Raw genomic sequence first — 14,821 nt, 5'->3', positions numbered from 1 at the left:
AAAAAAAAAAATGGATGAAACGCACCGGTGAGATGAAAATTAGACCCCCAAGGAATAACTGGGAATAGTCACAAAATAAGAAGCTTGAAAGAGGGGCAGTTAATCTACTGGGATATATGTGTTGATAGTGGAGGGAAGTACTTTTTGTAAGATATACTTTTGCAGAAATCTTAAGTTAAAGAATTTGAAGATGGACATAGGGGAGACTGGGCAAGTGAAAGTCTGCCAAATGCCTTAAAACCTTCAGGACATGGGACACTATTTCTTCTGCAACCACAGTTGGTCTGTTGGTCTCCTGCAAAGAAGGTGGCTGTAACCTCTAAGTATCCCCTAGATCATTATAGATATGCTTAGCATCACCCTCCATCCCCGTTCCTCATTCCCCACATCCCACACCCTCAGGCAGAAGTGACAAAACAGAGACTTCTGAACACATTTATTTGATATGTCAAGTGGAGAGAGGAGTGATTTAGGGCTACTCCCCACTTCTACCTGTGGGGGTGTTCATAAGCTCAGACGGACAGATTGCAGCGTAGAGCCCATGACCCACTCCCTGGGAAAATGAGACAACCTGTTGATTGGTTAGGGGAGCTAGATGGGAATAAAAGGCAGGAAGTTGAGAAGTAAAGCTGAGAGCAAGAAGGGCAGCAGCAGAACTGAGGCTGGGGATTGCTGCAGGAAACCCCTAAGGAAAGTGAAGAAGATATCCTGAAAAGTGGTTAGGGCTGGAAGCAGGGTGTGAAAGGAGCCAGGCCTGGAGAGAGAAGCAAGACCTACACAAGGGAGTGGGATATTCAGGAAGAGGGCAGAGTGTGCAAAGTCATGAACGAGCTGTGTTGCAGGGCATACATGGAAAGCAGGGGACTGCTTCTGCAGGAGGGCAAACAGATTGGATACTACCCATAAGTAGGGGTTCCCTACTGCTTCTGAACAAATGCAGGTGAGTTTGGGACCCACTTGGGGCCCTAGCACAAGTGGCCCTGTGTGTGCCATTCCTATGGATGGGTACACAAGTAATTCCCATATGCATGTGAAGTGACCAGCACATGAATGCATGTGTCTATATGCCCAGTAAATAGAGTACTTACCCTTCTCTGTGAATAAAAGTACTGTGCTTGTGGACACTTTCTTACCCATGTGTGCGTGCACCGTGCCCGTGAGCACATGCAAGAGACCCCCATGTCCGTGGTGTGTGTGTGAGCTGGTTCTCCCACCTGTCCCATCAAGGTCCTGATCCCCACCCTCCTTGACTCCTCTCACTCGTCTCAGCGCCCTGGCTCCCCTGGCCCGCCTAGACTCTGGAAGCCCCCTAGCAGGCGGATCTGCTCAGTCTGCATGGAGTGGCGCCTCACCAACTTGCGCTTGGTCCTAGGAGAGCCTGGCGCCCCCGCCTGGGGAGGGGCGGGCAGCGAAGGCGCCCGACCTCCGGGTTGGGGGCGAATGTCGGGGATGGGAGGGTGGGGGCTGACGTTGAGCGGAGGCAGGAAACCAGGCCGCGTTTGCGCGATGTGGTCCAGGAGCAACGTCCCCGAGCCCCTCCGCTCCAGCAGCCCGGGACTCCGCCTCCGTCCGCTCAGGGGAGAGACTGCCCCAGGCAGACTCTCCTGGGACTGGCGCGGCGAGGGCGCCGAGCCGGCTGGAGGGAGGGTCAGCGGGGAGGCGCTGTATCGGCGGCGCTCCAGGGACAAACGGCTGCACTCCGGCGAGTCGGGGCAAATATTCCCGGGAGTATCGAGCTCCACCGGCTCCATGCGGCTCAGTTTCTGCCTCAGCCCCGCAGGGGGACCGGACTCCTGAGCTTCTGGCGCAGTGTTTCGGCGAGAGAGAGGACCCCCACCCGTCACTTTCTCCGCCCACGGAGGCGGGTCCTCCGGGCCTTCAGTGCTGTGACGTCTGGAAAGACGGGGTCGACCGGTCAGGGTCAGGCCGTTGAATTCGGCGGTCAGGCGCTCGATCCCCGGCCTCCCTTCCGCGGGCGGGACAGGTTGAGGAGGGGCCACTAGGCCCCAGGGCTCGGAGTTGAGCCTTTTGAGTGGTTTTGGAGGGTGACGGGGTGGTTTGGGGAGCGGCTCAGAAGGGGAGGGGTCATCGGGGGGTTTAGGAAGAGGGAATTCGAATACGTCCCGCTTCTCCTCTTCTTCCTGAGCGCGAGGGGACAGCAACCCCCGTCCTCCTCCTCCTCCTCCTCCACCTCCTCCTCCTCCTCCTCCTGCAGCCTGCAGTTGGATTTCCGAAGGCGAAGTGCAGACCCCCGGGCTAGGAGGAGCGGGAGCCGGGTCCTCCACCCCCGGGGACGGTGGGGAATTGAGATACTGCCGTGTCTTCTTGGTTCCCGAGGGAGAGGTGTCGGTGGTGATGATGATGACCTCCGTGCCCTTGGCCTTACAGGCGTCCAGCAGCGTGGCAAGGGTCTCACGGTCCCCGCGGTCCAGGGCGTGGACAAGCGCCGAGGCTCCCGCGTGATCTCTCACTGAGGGGTCTGCACCGTGGGCAAGGAGCAGCGAAGCCACGGCGGCGCCCCCACCCCCGGCGCAAGCGTGCATGAGCGCGGTGCGCCCCAGGCGGTCTGCGATGTTGGGGTCAGCGCCTTGCTCCAGGAGGTAGCGTACCATGCGTGCCTTGTTCTGGGGGTCGTCGTAACGGGCCCGACAGGCCGCCATTAGCGCAGTCTCACCCTGGGCATCACCCTCATTCACGTAGGCGCCTCCCTCCAGAAGCAAACGGGCCAAGCGTAGCTTACCCTGACCCACGGCCCGAAGAAGAGCGTGGCCCTCGGTGTGCAGCATAGCTGCGGCTGGGGCGAAAGCACCAATGAAGCCGGGACGGGGGCCCGCCGAGGGTGTCTAGGGGCGTGGGGGTGGTGGCTGGCGGAAGCCTGAGGGCTCAGTGGCGAAGCCAATCCCTGCGAGAAAGAGAGAGATCTTATTGACGGATTCAGGCAGGGAAACTGAGGCACCGGTGGAAAGGTACGGCGTGGGGAGATCTCTACGGCACGGCACACAGTCCTTCCTCTAACTCATGCCTTTGAGCCGCCCCCTCCCCCCAGCGCATGCCTGAGGAGGTGGGAAGGGTGCACCCGCATTAAAGGACGAGCGCGCGTGCAAATGCGTACGTGCACGCGCAGGGATACCGCACCCCCACCCTCACCCCACGGCTTATCAGACCTTTCCAGCATCCCCCTTTTCTTATCCGCACTTGGAATACCCCTTCCTAGGATGCTGAACGCCGCCCACCCACACACATGCACCCATACATTCACACACATAATTCCCATTCCTAACCTCTTTTAGGTTGCCACAGCCCCAAAAATTGAGTGGGGGGAGGGAAGCAGCTTGCATTTGGGACCTAAAACGGGTGGGGGGGAGAATTGGGGGTTTCTTTTGCCCCTGCTATGTTCCCCATCACTCCTTGCTCTTTCCCTCCCAGGCTGTGCGCCCAAATAGATACCTGAATGTCCGCAGGATCTCCAAGAGGCCAGGACTGAGGCCAGGGCCCTGGGGCAGCCGGGGTGGCGGAACCGGGTTCCCGGGGGCCCACATGGCGTGGGGAGGGGCACCTGGATTCCCTTGGTGTCAGTATCTGCGCCCGGGCACCGGATCCTGGTCCCTCCTCCCGGTGCGCCCCGGGCACGGCGCCGGCTCGGGAGGAGAGAAGCTGGGGGGGGGGGGGGGGGGCGGAGCTCTGCCTTGCTATTTATAGCCTGGTCTCTGCGGGTGGGGGCGTCGGGCACCAAACCGTTCCCCCACCCATGCACACAAAAATCCTCAAAACCTAGAGGCTCCAATCCTGACTTCTCTTGCTGAGTCGACCTCCCCTCAGCCCCAACAAACCTAAATGTTCCTCAGGAGATTCCTCCGCGATCCAGACTGGGACCATCCCAATTCTTCCTTGAGCAGAGCCCCATTTTCCGCGTTTGATGTGTTTATGCGCGCCTGTACGCCCGATCTGACCTGCTACCCACAGCACATGGCACATTGTGCAGAGAGGTGGAGAGAGGCGATTGGAATCCACAGCCGGAGTCCATACTGCACAGAGAGAAGCAAGAGATCTGGTTGCCTCCTTGTAGTTTACATGTGAGGGGGAGCTGGAGCCAGACAGCGGTACATCCTCACTCCACCTCCTCCTAAACGGAACACACAGCACAGATAAACTTGAACCTCAGTTCCCTGGTACAGACCTCAGATAAGTGTGAGGAGAGTGGATGGATATACGGGGTCATTTTTAGGTACACCAGGGGGCATTCCCAGATGCCTTCCTCCCCACATTCTTGGAAGGGGGAGAGGGAGAGAGAAAAGGGGAAGAGAGAAGAGCGACCCTTGTAACACATCCTTTCTCACTGCATCTCTTTACAATCAATCTTGCTTAGACTGTCATTATTTTTCCATCTTGCCTGAAGGTCTCTGTCCAATGACTCCTGATGTCTTCTCTCTGCCTATCTGTCACAATTGTAACCCGTCTCTCTCTGCTGTCTGTCTCTGCCTCTCCTTGCCACCTGCCCTGTCTCCATGGTTACCATAGCTTCCATCTGCATATTTTAGGAATGAGTTTGTGTCCAGCTGGAAGGCATCAGGGAAGTGGAAGATGAGGGAAAAAAAATCCCAAGGATTTGGAAAACTCACCTGAGATCATTCATACCGGCGACCACCAGACACAAGATACTAAAAATAATGTTCCTGGAGAAGGAGGAAGAGAAATATTGCTGGGAAGCTACCCATTTTTACTAGCCACCATTTACGGGACGCCAACTATGTGCCAGGTACTTCACATATATTATTTCCAATATTCACAACAATGCTATAAGGTAGGAATCTCCTTTTTATCTCCTTGTTATAGGTGAAGAAACTGATACCTAAGTTAAGCAAGTTCTTCAAAGCCTCACAGCTCTGTTTCTGTCCTATTCCAAAGACGGGGCACTTCCCACTGGATCTACAGCCTCCCAAGTCAAGAGGCTTCACTCCCAGGCCCATTTTCTCTGACATCTGGGATAGTCTTCTTGACTAACTCCTAGATTTTATGTCCACTCTGAATTCCTTCCCTGTTTGTGTGTGTGTGTGTGTGTGTGTGTGTGTGTGTGTATGAAAATAGGGCTCCTCTCCGCCTCCCTCCCACCAACCATGCCCCCCTTCAGCAAGGGCTAGGAGGAGCTGGAAGGCAATAGAAGATGTAGGAAACACTGGGCTCCTTCCCTGCCTCCCCAACTCTGGTTCTCTAATTCCTAATCCTTCCTTCCCCAAACTTTCCGCTCATCTTCTCACAGACATGGCAGCAACCCACAGGGGGAAAAAATAATAGAAAATAAGTATTCAGTGGTGGTGCTGGAGGGAAGCCGTGTAGGACTGGAGGGGAAGGCAGGAGTGATGGAGGGGAGACCCAGCTGTGAAGCCCCAGTCACAAAAAGAGTGATCCCTAAGGAACAACCCTTTCATTTCTCTGTGGGAGCTTTCTCAACAGTGTCCCTCGGTGAGTTCTAAGTGTGAACTCTCGCTAGCCAGGAGCTCCGCCATCTGAGATGAGGTCGGAAATAATCAAGCCCTGGTTGATTCTGCAACCCTCTCTCCGCACCACGCCGGGCTTCCCAAGCCTGGGTTCTGGCTGACTCTCCCCCTCCTTCCTTCTCCTCGGCTTCAAGTGGGCGGATCTCCCTCCTGGTCTTCTCCTAGATTGGCCGGGAGAATTGACCAATGGGAAGCCCTGGGAGGCGGAGCTAGGGCGCCAGAAGCTAGAGGAAGACCTGCAAATTTCAAGTTGGCTGCGACGTGGGCTCCGCGTGGGGGAGGGGCAGCAGGTAAGGCTCCGTCCCGGTAGCGCTGACCTGGTTCTGTCCCACACCTCCGGAACTAGTTCGCCAGGGCCACGCTGCGAGATAGATAGACAACGCATTCTGGCAGCCTGTTGGATCAGCCCCCTCTGGTTTCCTACTCTTCTTTCCCTTTCTCTTCAGGGCTCCCATTGCTGTACCGATTATACAGAGAACTGCAGTTTTCTTTCGTGCATAGGGGAGACAGATTAAAGCACAAAGTGAGAAAGATTCACTCTTGTATCTCTGACTTTTTGTTACGGCATCAGCTTCCCCCGAATATTTTATCATTATTCCCTTGTCTAAGAGTCTGACAAACTCCTGTTATCTATTAAGAATCAGCTGAAATATTGTCTCCTACCTGTAGCTTTCTTGGACCACCTCTTCTTCCTTTTTTTTTTTTTTTTTCTTCGTAATTAATTGTTCCCCAGTCTGAAGGTAACGTTTTATGCGTACCTCTATTAGAGCACTTAGTGTGTGGTCTCTAATATTTCTCTGTTCTTCTGAGAATATAAGGTTTTGTAGGCAGGTTCTTGTACTCAATACAAAGTGCCCAATAAAGGTTACTTGAGTGGAATTGATTGCGAAGGCCGACTTTAAACTCCTAGCATAATTAGGGAACAATTAATAAAAGATGAAATAAAATACAATACAGTATCTAATTAAGATCTCTTAAGTTAGTGGTTTGTAATGCAATTGCTCCCACAGTCCAGAGAAGGGAGAAAGCTAGGAGGACTGGGATGGTGAAGGGAGGCTTGATGAATCACCAGGTCTCAAGTTTGGAAGAGCCCTCAGAAGTCATGTATTCATTCATCCATCCATTCATTCATTCATTCAACAAATATTTATTGAGCATCTACTATATGCCAGACACAATGCTAGACAATGGGGATCATAGTGAATCCTCTACTTTAGACATGCGTCCTTCCTCTGATAAACCATATTTAGTAAATTGTTACCCATCTTCTACTTAAACATCACTCGTAAGAACACTCCCTAGCTCACTTTGCAGGTCATCCGATTTTTGGATATTTGTTCTTCAGTTAATATCCAACAAATATTCTAAACAAATATGTAGCTCAACGAAATGCCTTCCTCACCTCCATTGTAAAAGAAGGAGGACTGTCCTGGTGGTAGCATTCTTAAAAATAAAGAAAAACCATCCCCTTTGGTTTCTTTCTTTCTTTTTTTTTTAATGTTTATTTATTTTTGAGAGAGACAGAGAGAAAGACAGAGTACGAGCAGAGAGGGACAGAGAGAGCAGGAGACACAGAATCTGAAGTAGGCTCCAGGCTCTGACCTATCAGCACAGAGCCTGACATAGGGCTCAAACTCAACGGACTGTGAGATCATGACCTGAGCCAAAGTCAGTCCCTTAACTGACTGAGCCACCCAGGTACCCTCCCTTTGGTTTCTGATTTAAAAAGTAATATACATTTATTCTAAAAAATTGGGAAACACATAAAGGTGTAGATGAAAATGTCTATTATTTCATGACCATGATCTAGGGATAACCATTATTATAATATTATTATTATCAATTTCTTTTCTGCACGTATACATGTGTGTGTTACATAAATCAGGCTATACCACAAATATAATTTTTATCCTGTTTCCCTCCACTGTACATAGTGAACATTTTTTTTGCCTTTAAGTATTATTTGAAGTCATTTTTCTTTCTACATGATAGCCGAAAATGGATATTTGATTTTTTTTTAACCATTCATTTTTTTGTTGAGCCATTTAAGTTATTTCAGAAGTTTTGCTACCATGGATGGCTCTTTGATGACCAGACATGTTTACATGTCTGACTATATATATTATGACATCTTTAAGGGTACATTTTTTAAAGTAGGATTACTGGATTAAGGATATGAACATTTAAAAGGCTGTTGCTCCCCTGAAATACTGTGTATAAAGACAATCCTTCCAATGAGGTATGAGAGTGTCCCATCTCAAAAAAACTGTGGCAACCTGATTATTCTTTAAGTGTTTGTCAATATGGTAGGTGAAGAATGGTTTTGTCGATCATTATTTTATCAATTGCCTATTCATGTCCTTTGCACATTTATTCTATTGGTATGATTTTTTTCATTTGCATGTCCATGAGTTCTTATATAATAAGAGTATTAACTCCTTGTTTTATTTGTCACAAATATAGGAAACCCTAAATATTAGAGTGCTCTAGGCCTCAATCTCTGGATCTCTTCTTTTCTCTGTTCACATCCACTCCTTTAGGGATCCCACCCAGTCTCATGGCTTGAAATATTTGTATACTGACAACTCCACCAATTTAAACTCCATTGGTATAGCAGTTTTTGTTTGTTTTGCTCACTGCTATGTCCCTAGCACTTGGAACAGTGCTTGGCATATAACAAGCACTCAGTAGATATTTGTTGAATGAATTACGATGGTATTTTTATTATTATTATTATTATTCCCATTTTACAGATGAGGAAACAGGTTTAGAGATATTAAATAAATTGCTGTAGGTTGTATAGCTAGGAAATGGCAGAACTGGAATTCAAATCCATGTTCTTAACCACTACACATACTGCCTTTCTTAAATTTGATGTCATGGTTTTTCTGTATTTTGTTGAAATCTGCTTCTTAGTAACTTCTACCACAATACAGTTAGGCATAAATGGGAATGAGTGTCATGTATATGAGATGTTGTTGTTTGGGGGAAGGAGAGTGCACAGGTGAACTCTAGGGAGGGTTGACGATAAGAAAAAGCAATTTGGGACCAGATTATGGAAGACCCTAAATATCCTCAAGAATTTAGATTCAATCACAATCTTAAAGAGAAGAAACTCATGGTACATTCCTGACCTGAGGGGGTTGAGATGGATGGTTCAGTTTCCCAACCAACCACCAGTTTATTGCCTCAATGAAATAAAGTTTTTTCTTTTTTTCCTCTCTCTCTCTCTCTTTTTTTTTTCTTTTAACCCCACATCCTTGGAGGCCACTTGGTTATATGTGGAAATGGAATTCAATGTGTCTAACCTCAAAGCTCACAGCTTTTTCTTGACTCCTTACTGCTTTGCAATAAAAACAGCTCCTGTCCCCAGTGCCAGAACTGGGTCTGTCAAGTGGAATTATACCTAAACCAGCTGGTTAGTGTCCTTTCCCCTGAAAGGGCCTGAAGACATGCTTACAAATTCTTACTTCTCTAGTGTCCATGAGACATCTTTTTCTCTCCTAATAAGTCCTTTCAATCAGATCACAATTTAACCTATTAGCTAACTTCTTATTTTTTCCTCACATTTTTTGTTGGACCTAAAACTTTCCAAATTCCTCACACATTTTTTCACCCTCTCCTTCCTGCTACATATTGTTAATCTCACCTACTACTCTGTTGGTATATTTTAAAATTTTTTAATGATTATTTTTCTCTTATTACAAAAGAAATACCTTTCAGTATAGAAAACAAACGTTAAAATACACATAACCCCTCAAAAAGCAAACACCCATCACCTCAAATTAACCAATATTAATTTTCAGCGTATAGCCTTCAAAAACAACTTTTTTTTCATCATACATGAAGAAAGTATGTATGTGTGTGTTTGACAAAATAGATTTCTTTATACACATTTCTAAATCTTTTTTTCACCAGCTAATCTTTTGTTGAGTGCATTTTGTTGAACTATATATTTCTTGTTTAGAGTGTTTTTTGGATATTAATTGAAGAACAAATATTATTAATTGAAGACTTGCAAAGTGAGCCAGGGATTCCTCTTACTAAAGATGTTTAAATAGAAACTAGATAACAATTTACTAAATATGGTTTATCCGAGGAAGGATGCATGTCTAGAGTAGAAGATTCACTATGATCCCCATTGTCCAGCATTGTGTCTGGCATATAGTAAATGCTCAATAAAAATTTGTTGAATGAATGAATACATGATTTCTGAGGGCTCTTCCTAACTTGAGATCTTGTGATTCATCAAGCCTCCCCTCATTATCCCAGTCCCCCTAGATTTCTCCCTTATCCCATCATATTAAGGGCACATACTAGCAGTGTAATTTAATATTGTTGATGTTGAACTTGGTCACCTGACTGAAGTAGTGTTTGTCCACTTTCTCCACTGTAGAGTTATACCGCTCCCCACCTTTCCAAAGCTGAATTGGACAAAATTCCCTATATATAGTCCACCCTTAAGGAGTGGGAAGTTCTACTCCCCCTCTTCAGGGTGGAATCTACATAATTTATTTGGAATTCTACACAAGAGGTTTGTCTTTTCTCCCCCATGTATTAACTTATTTAATCATTTCTTTCTATCAGTGTGGACTCATGATATTTATTTTATACTTTGGGGTTATAACTTAATACTACTTTATTGCTCAAATTCTTCTTTGGCCATTGGGATCTCTTCCAGTAGACTTTTATGCCCCTTTGACATAGCCTGCCAATGTCTGTATTTTGTTGTTTTGAGTGCTTCTTTACTTCCTGGCACTAGAAGATGCTTCAGGTTCGCCTTGGGTATTTCCTGCCTCAGCCCTTAGAATCAGCCATTTCTCCAAGAAGCCCTGGGTCTTTTTTTGTTGGAAAATGGTCTTAGAAACTAAGATCTGGGTGCTAGGTGTGCTCTTTGTCACTGGGATATCATTTCTTACAAATTTCATTTTCATTTGGTAACTTTACCCCCCATCCTACCTGCCTCTGACTGGTCCCTTAAGATTGATGACAACAGGCAGAGTTCTGCTACTTCTAGTAACAGAAGGAACTTTCGATTCATCAGAGTTTATCACTGTGGGGTGGGCTGCCTTGGGGGAGAACAGACACGCTCTCTTTAAGAAAATGCCACTGTGGGTGCCTGGGTGGCTCAGTCAGTTAAGCATCCGACTTCGGTTTGGGTGTCATGATCTCCCGGTTTGTGAGTTTGAGCCCCGCATCAGGCTCAGAACCTGGAGCCTGCTTCAGATTCTATGTCTCCCTCTCTCTCTGTCCCTCCCCCACTTGCACTCTGTGTCTTGCTCTCTCTCAAAAATAAATAAACATTAAAAAAAATTAAAAAAAAAAAGAAAATGCCACTGGAAGTGAAATGATTAACAACTTACAAAGTGGAGTACTGGGTTGGGAGGGCTTTTGGACTAGATACCTCTACTGGTCCTTCCAACTCTAAGATTCTAAGTGCTCCTAAGTGGTATTACAAAAAAATAAATTGATTGTAATGGTTCTCCCACCTCCCACCACTGACCGTGAGACTGATGACTTATCCTTATCCCCCATAGTAGATGCTTAATACATATTTTGCTGAAATTCACTGCATTGGATTGAATTGGGGCCTGGTTGGGTGTGGAAAGCCAGGGAGAGAAAGAATTCAAAGATTAGATGGTGATATGCAGATGGTGACAAATATCAAATTACCTTAGGGATGGAGGGAAGTTTTATCCAGAGGTCTAATCACTTTCCCTTTTGTGCTAGAGTTACACTACTTTGCAGTTATCTGTCCTGTTGGGACTATGTCTCATCCATGTCTGTATTTCCAGAAATACGCTGCCTGGTACAATGCCTTTCCTATCAACATTTGTTGAATTACACTGGTTTTTGGGGGCCCTAGGGGAAAAGACTGAGGGTCTTGCACCTCCCTGGCTGCCTATCATTCTACCATACTTTTCTGTTTGTTTTTGTCTTTATCAGGTTTTTCTCACTGGATCTCTGAATACCCAGGCCCCCTCCACCATGGCCAGTCGGGGTGGGGGCCGGGGTCGTGGCCGGGGCCAGCTGACCTTCAACATGGAGGCTGTGGGCATTGGGAAGGGGGATGCTCTTCCCCCACCCACCCTGCAGCCTTCTCCACTCTTCCCTGTGAGTATCTGCCCCCCTTCCTGAGACTCCCGTGTGCCCCTGGCTGACTATATATGATCCAGGATTCCTTGTGGGCCATCATAAAACTCATCTTGCCCCTTTCTGTCTCTATGCTTCCAACTCACATGGGATGTTTCCCAGACAAGCTAGTTTCTCATACTCTCAGCTCCCCAGCTTTGAAAATACTGTATTGTTCCCCACATTTTTCTTGGCCCTCTGTTCAGTGGGAGCATTGGATTGAACTGGCGGGGGGGGGGGGGGGAGAGAGACCCTTCTAGATTTTTTCTCTAGTGTTTTTTCCCTGAACTGACCACTGCCCCTTCTTCCTTAGCCCTTGGAGTTCCGCCCAGTGCCTCTGCCCTCAGGAGAGGAAGGGGAATATGTTCTGGCACTGAAGCAGGAGCTACGAGGGGCCATGAGGCAGCTCCCCTACTTCATCCGGCCAGCTGTCCCCAAGAGAGGTCAGTTGGAATGCTAGCATCGTGTTCTGAGTGCCTTTCATGAGCAGTGCCCTGTACACAGCACTCTGCGGGCCAGAGAGGCCAGAAGCAGCACAGGAAGCTCGCTGTCTAACTGGGGAGATCATAACAATTACCCCTGCATTTGAAATGCATTATCCATGGTTTGTTCTGAGTCTCACACACGGGTCTCTGAGAAGCCCTCCTAAGCTTAACAGGATTACAAAGAGGTCAGGGAGACCAGGAGGGACTGGAGAAGGGGAGTCACTGGGAGGCTTGGGATACTGGATATTTACCAACAGGTGTGGAAGTGCAGTGTTGGAGTATATTGACAAACAGTGCTTTCTGATTAAAGCCTTAGGAGCTGAAGCTCAGAGGCATGAAAGGCCTGCCTGGTAGCCCCATTAACAAGGAGTAAAGGGAAGACTGAAACCCTAGTCTCTTGCTCTCTAGTGTACTTCCACCGTATCACACTACCTCTCAATATAGCCATGCCTTTGGGTTAAGGGAGATAAAAAAACATTGTAATTTGGGGTGGCAAAGGGACAACATGGATGAGTGTTGAAGGTCCTTGTTAAAGCTGATCCCCTGGGCTCTGAGCTTGGGGAACAGACAGTGCCTGAGTATTGAGAGGGCTGGGTCCTCAGAAACAACCCTGTTCTAGGGCTCTGAAAGGATAAAACTTTGACCCTTGGCCTCTGACCCCTCAGATGTGGAGCGTTACTCAGACAAATATCAGATGTCAGGGCCGATTGACAATGCCATCGATTGGAACCCTGGTAGGTGATGGGCCCTTTCGTTGCCTGCCCTTTCTTAAAATCCTTGAGATGCCACAAGCCACCAGCCCATCCACCTTTCTCTGTCCCCTCCTCCCCTCTATACAGTATTTACACATGGGAGCCCTAGATGTCCTCCCAAACACTCTCAGACTCTACCTGAAAACCTATCAAATAGCCCCCGTTTCCCTGGAGGCACCCAAGCCACAGTTTTGTTCCAAGTAACTTTGACCCAATCCCTTCCTTCCTCACCATTATCCTGACTCTTACTTCTCCTTTAAAACTGGTTATTCACAGGAGACCCCAGGCAGGGTCTTACTGACTTTTATGTTCCCACTGTTCCCAGATTGGCGACGTTTACCCCGTGAGTTAAAGATCCGAGTAAGGAAGCTACAAAAGGAACGTGAGTATATCTGGGAAAAGGAGGCAGAAGAGAGATTTCCTTCACCAGCTGGAGGGCCAAGGCTGTTGGTGGTCTTGCCTGCCGTCCCAGTTCCTGCCCATTCCACCCAGTATGGTAGCTGGGTGCCATGTGGCCACATGAGGGCAGCAGAGTGACATGGTCTCTGCAAGAGGGTGGGGTGGACCGCTAACAAGGAAGTTTGCTCTCAGATGATTCACCTTTTGATTCCCTGACCAGGGACCCCCATCCTAATCCCCAAGAGGCCCCCCAAGAACACAGAAGATAAGGAAGAAACAATACAGAAACTGGAGGTGAGGAGGAAATGTGCATAGAGACCACCTGGGTCCCAGCCCCATTCCCTGTCCTTTGGCCCATCTGTGCCTCATTCTTTCCCTTCTCTGAGCTGAGTCCGAGTTTCTCCTTCTGTTCATCTTTACATCAGACCCTGGAGAAGAAGGAGGAGGAAGTGACTTCAGAGGAAGATGAAGAGAAAGAAGAAGAAGAAGAGAAGGAAGAGGAAGAAGAAGAGGAGTACGACGAAGAAGAACATGAAGAGGTGAGAGGGCTCTCCTTCCACCCTCAGTTCCCCTCTCTTTCTCATAAGCTCTGGGAGTCTCAGTTCCATCCACCAGGGTTGTTCTCCAGAGGGTTGGAGAGCCAAAGGAGATGTCCCCCCAGAGGAGAGCGCCCTCCACTTCATGTGCCCCCAGGCTCTTCTCAAGAGCAAGTGGCAGCCCCAAGGGACTTCCCAGGCCTGGAATGGTTTAAGGGTGGGAGGAGGGGGGCGGCTGCTGATACACCGGGAGGAAGGAGAATGCTGAAAACGTGCCTACTTTGATTTCTTTTTGTTCTGTTTCAGGAAACTGATTACATCATGTCATATTTTGACAATGGAGAGGACTTTGGGGGTGACAGTGATGACAATATGGATGAGGCTATATACTGAAGAAGGACCCTGAACAATATCTCAGACCTTCACATCGTTCTTGATTGAAGATACAGAAGTAACTGTCGCTATTACTTGGTTTTGTGGACAAGCGAATCATTTGCTTAGAGTCCAGATAAACTGGCCCTGGAGATAGGAATGGAGAATGATGACAGATAGTTCTCTTTTCCACCCTTCCCCTCCTTCTACCCTTGTGTCACCTCTGATAGCTTGGGGGGAAAGGGCAAAGGACCAATGTCTTAATTGTACGAAAGAAGGAAGGGTCAGAGAAGAACTGGGCTTTTAGAGCTGAGACAGCTGTACACATGCCACTCCCCGCACTTTTTTGTAGTGGAAGATAATTGGGGGTGCATGCAGTTAGGAGGAGTAAGGCCAGTTTTATATTTTTAAATAAAATGTTTTTAGCTGTCTGTCTGTCTGTCTGTCTGTCCAGGGTGAGGCCTGATGGGAGAAGCCTGGCGAAAAGAAGGGAATGGCCTAGTTGGGGCATTTTTCCCTTGCCTGTCAGAGTCCAGTGTGACACACTGGCATTGCAGCCTTCCTGTCCTTTACCCCTTCCGTCCCACTCCCATGGCGGGACACATACTCCTAATCTAGCCCTGCCAAGGAACATTCAGGAACTCATCTAT

General features: G+C 48.1%; 2 protein-coding genes and 1 long non-coding RNA gene across 4 annotated transcripts; 2 read left to right on the top strand and 1 right to left on the bottom strand.

Annotated features, from left to right (window-relative positions):
• Positions 1 to 412: 412 nt before the first annotated feature.
• On the bottom strand, positions 413 to 3,560 carry ANKRD34A (ankyrin repeat domain 34A). 2 transcript variants are annotated; one of them, XM_078451503.2, is made up of 3 exons: positions 3,448 to 3,552; positions 3,282 to 3,345; positions 413 to 2,902 (listed from the first exon to the last, which is right to left on the bottom strand). In XM_078451503.2, exon 3 carries the CDS (start codon positions 2,784 to 2,786, stop codon positions 1,266 to 1,268), a length of 1,521 nt encoding a protein of 506 aa, XP_078307629.1. In that variant the 5' UTR covers positions 2,787 to 2,902; positions 3,282 to 3,345; positions 3,448 to 3,552; the 3' UTR covers positions 413 to 1,265. The 2 variants fall into 2 exon arrangements, with proteins under 2 accessions (XP_078307629.1, XP_060478247.1); XM_060622264.3 differs by lacking the exon at positions 3,282 to 3,345 and having other exon boundaries at positions 3,448 to 3,560.
• On the top strand, positions 2,499 to 4,759 carry LOC144617199 (uncharacterized). Its single transcript, XR_013557395.2, has 3 exons — positions 2,499 to 2,600; positions 3,427 to 4,039; positions 4,539 to 4,759. It is a non-coding gene; the product is annotated as an uncharacterized LOC144617199 (long non-coding RNA).
• A 920-nt stretch (positions 4,760 to 5,679) lies between these two features.
• POLR3GL (RNA polymerase III subunit GL) lies at positions 5,680 to 14,602 on the top strand. The gene is made up of 8 exons (XM_060622267.2): positions 5,680 to 5,785; positions 11,442 to 11,609; positions 11,941 to 12,070; positions 12,778 to 12,846; positions 13,190 to 13,246; positions 13,484 to 13,557; positions 13,689 to 13,802; positions 14,106 to 14,602. Exons 2-8 carry the CDS (start codon positions 11,484 to 11,486, stop codon positions 14,190 to 14,192), a joined length of 657 nt encoding a protein of 218 aa, XP_060478250.1. The 5' UTR covers positions 5,680 to 5,785; positions 11,442 to 11,483; the 3' UTR covers positions 14,193 to 14,602.
• The last annotated feature ends 219 nt before the right edge of the window (positions 14,603 to 14,821 follow it).

This window comes from Panthera onca, chromosome C1 (assembly GCF_046562875.1).
Source record: "Panthera onca isolate mPanOnc1 chromosome C1, mPanOnc1 haplotype 2, whole genome shotgun sequence".
Taxonomy (NCBI): Eukaryota; Metazoa; Chordata; class Mammalia; order Carnivora; family Felidae; genus Panthera; species Panthera onca.
Note: the sequence above shows the minus strand (reverse complement) of the source record. Positions and strands in the feature narration are given on the sequence as shown.

Excerpts from the sequence above, each read along its gene's own strand:
- ANKRD34A (XM_060622264.3), bottom strand. The coding sequence starts at position 2,786 with ATGCTGCACACCGAGGGCCACGCTCTTCTTCGGGCCGTGGGTCAGGGT.
- POLR3GL (XM_060622267.2), top strand. The coding sequence starts at position 11,484 with ATGGCCAGTCGGGGTGGGGGCCGGGGTCGTGGCCGGGGCCAGCTGACC. Across the intron at positions 12,847-13,189 it reads TGCCATCGATTGGAACCCTG|ATTGGCGACGTTTACCCCGT; the intron begins GTAGGTGATGGG and ends CACTGTTCCCAG. Across the intron at positions 13,803-14,105 it reads ACGAAGAAGAACATGAAGAG|GAAACTGATTACATCATGTC; the intron begins GTGAGAGGGCTC and ends GTTCTGTTTCAG.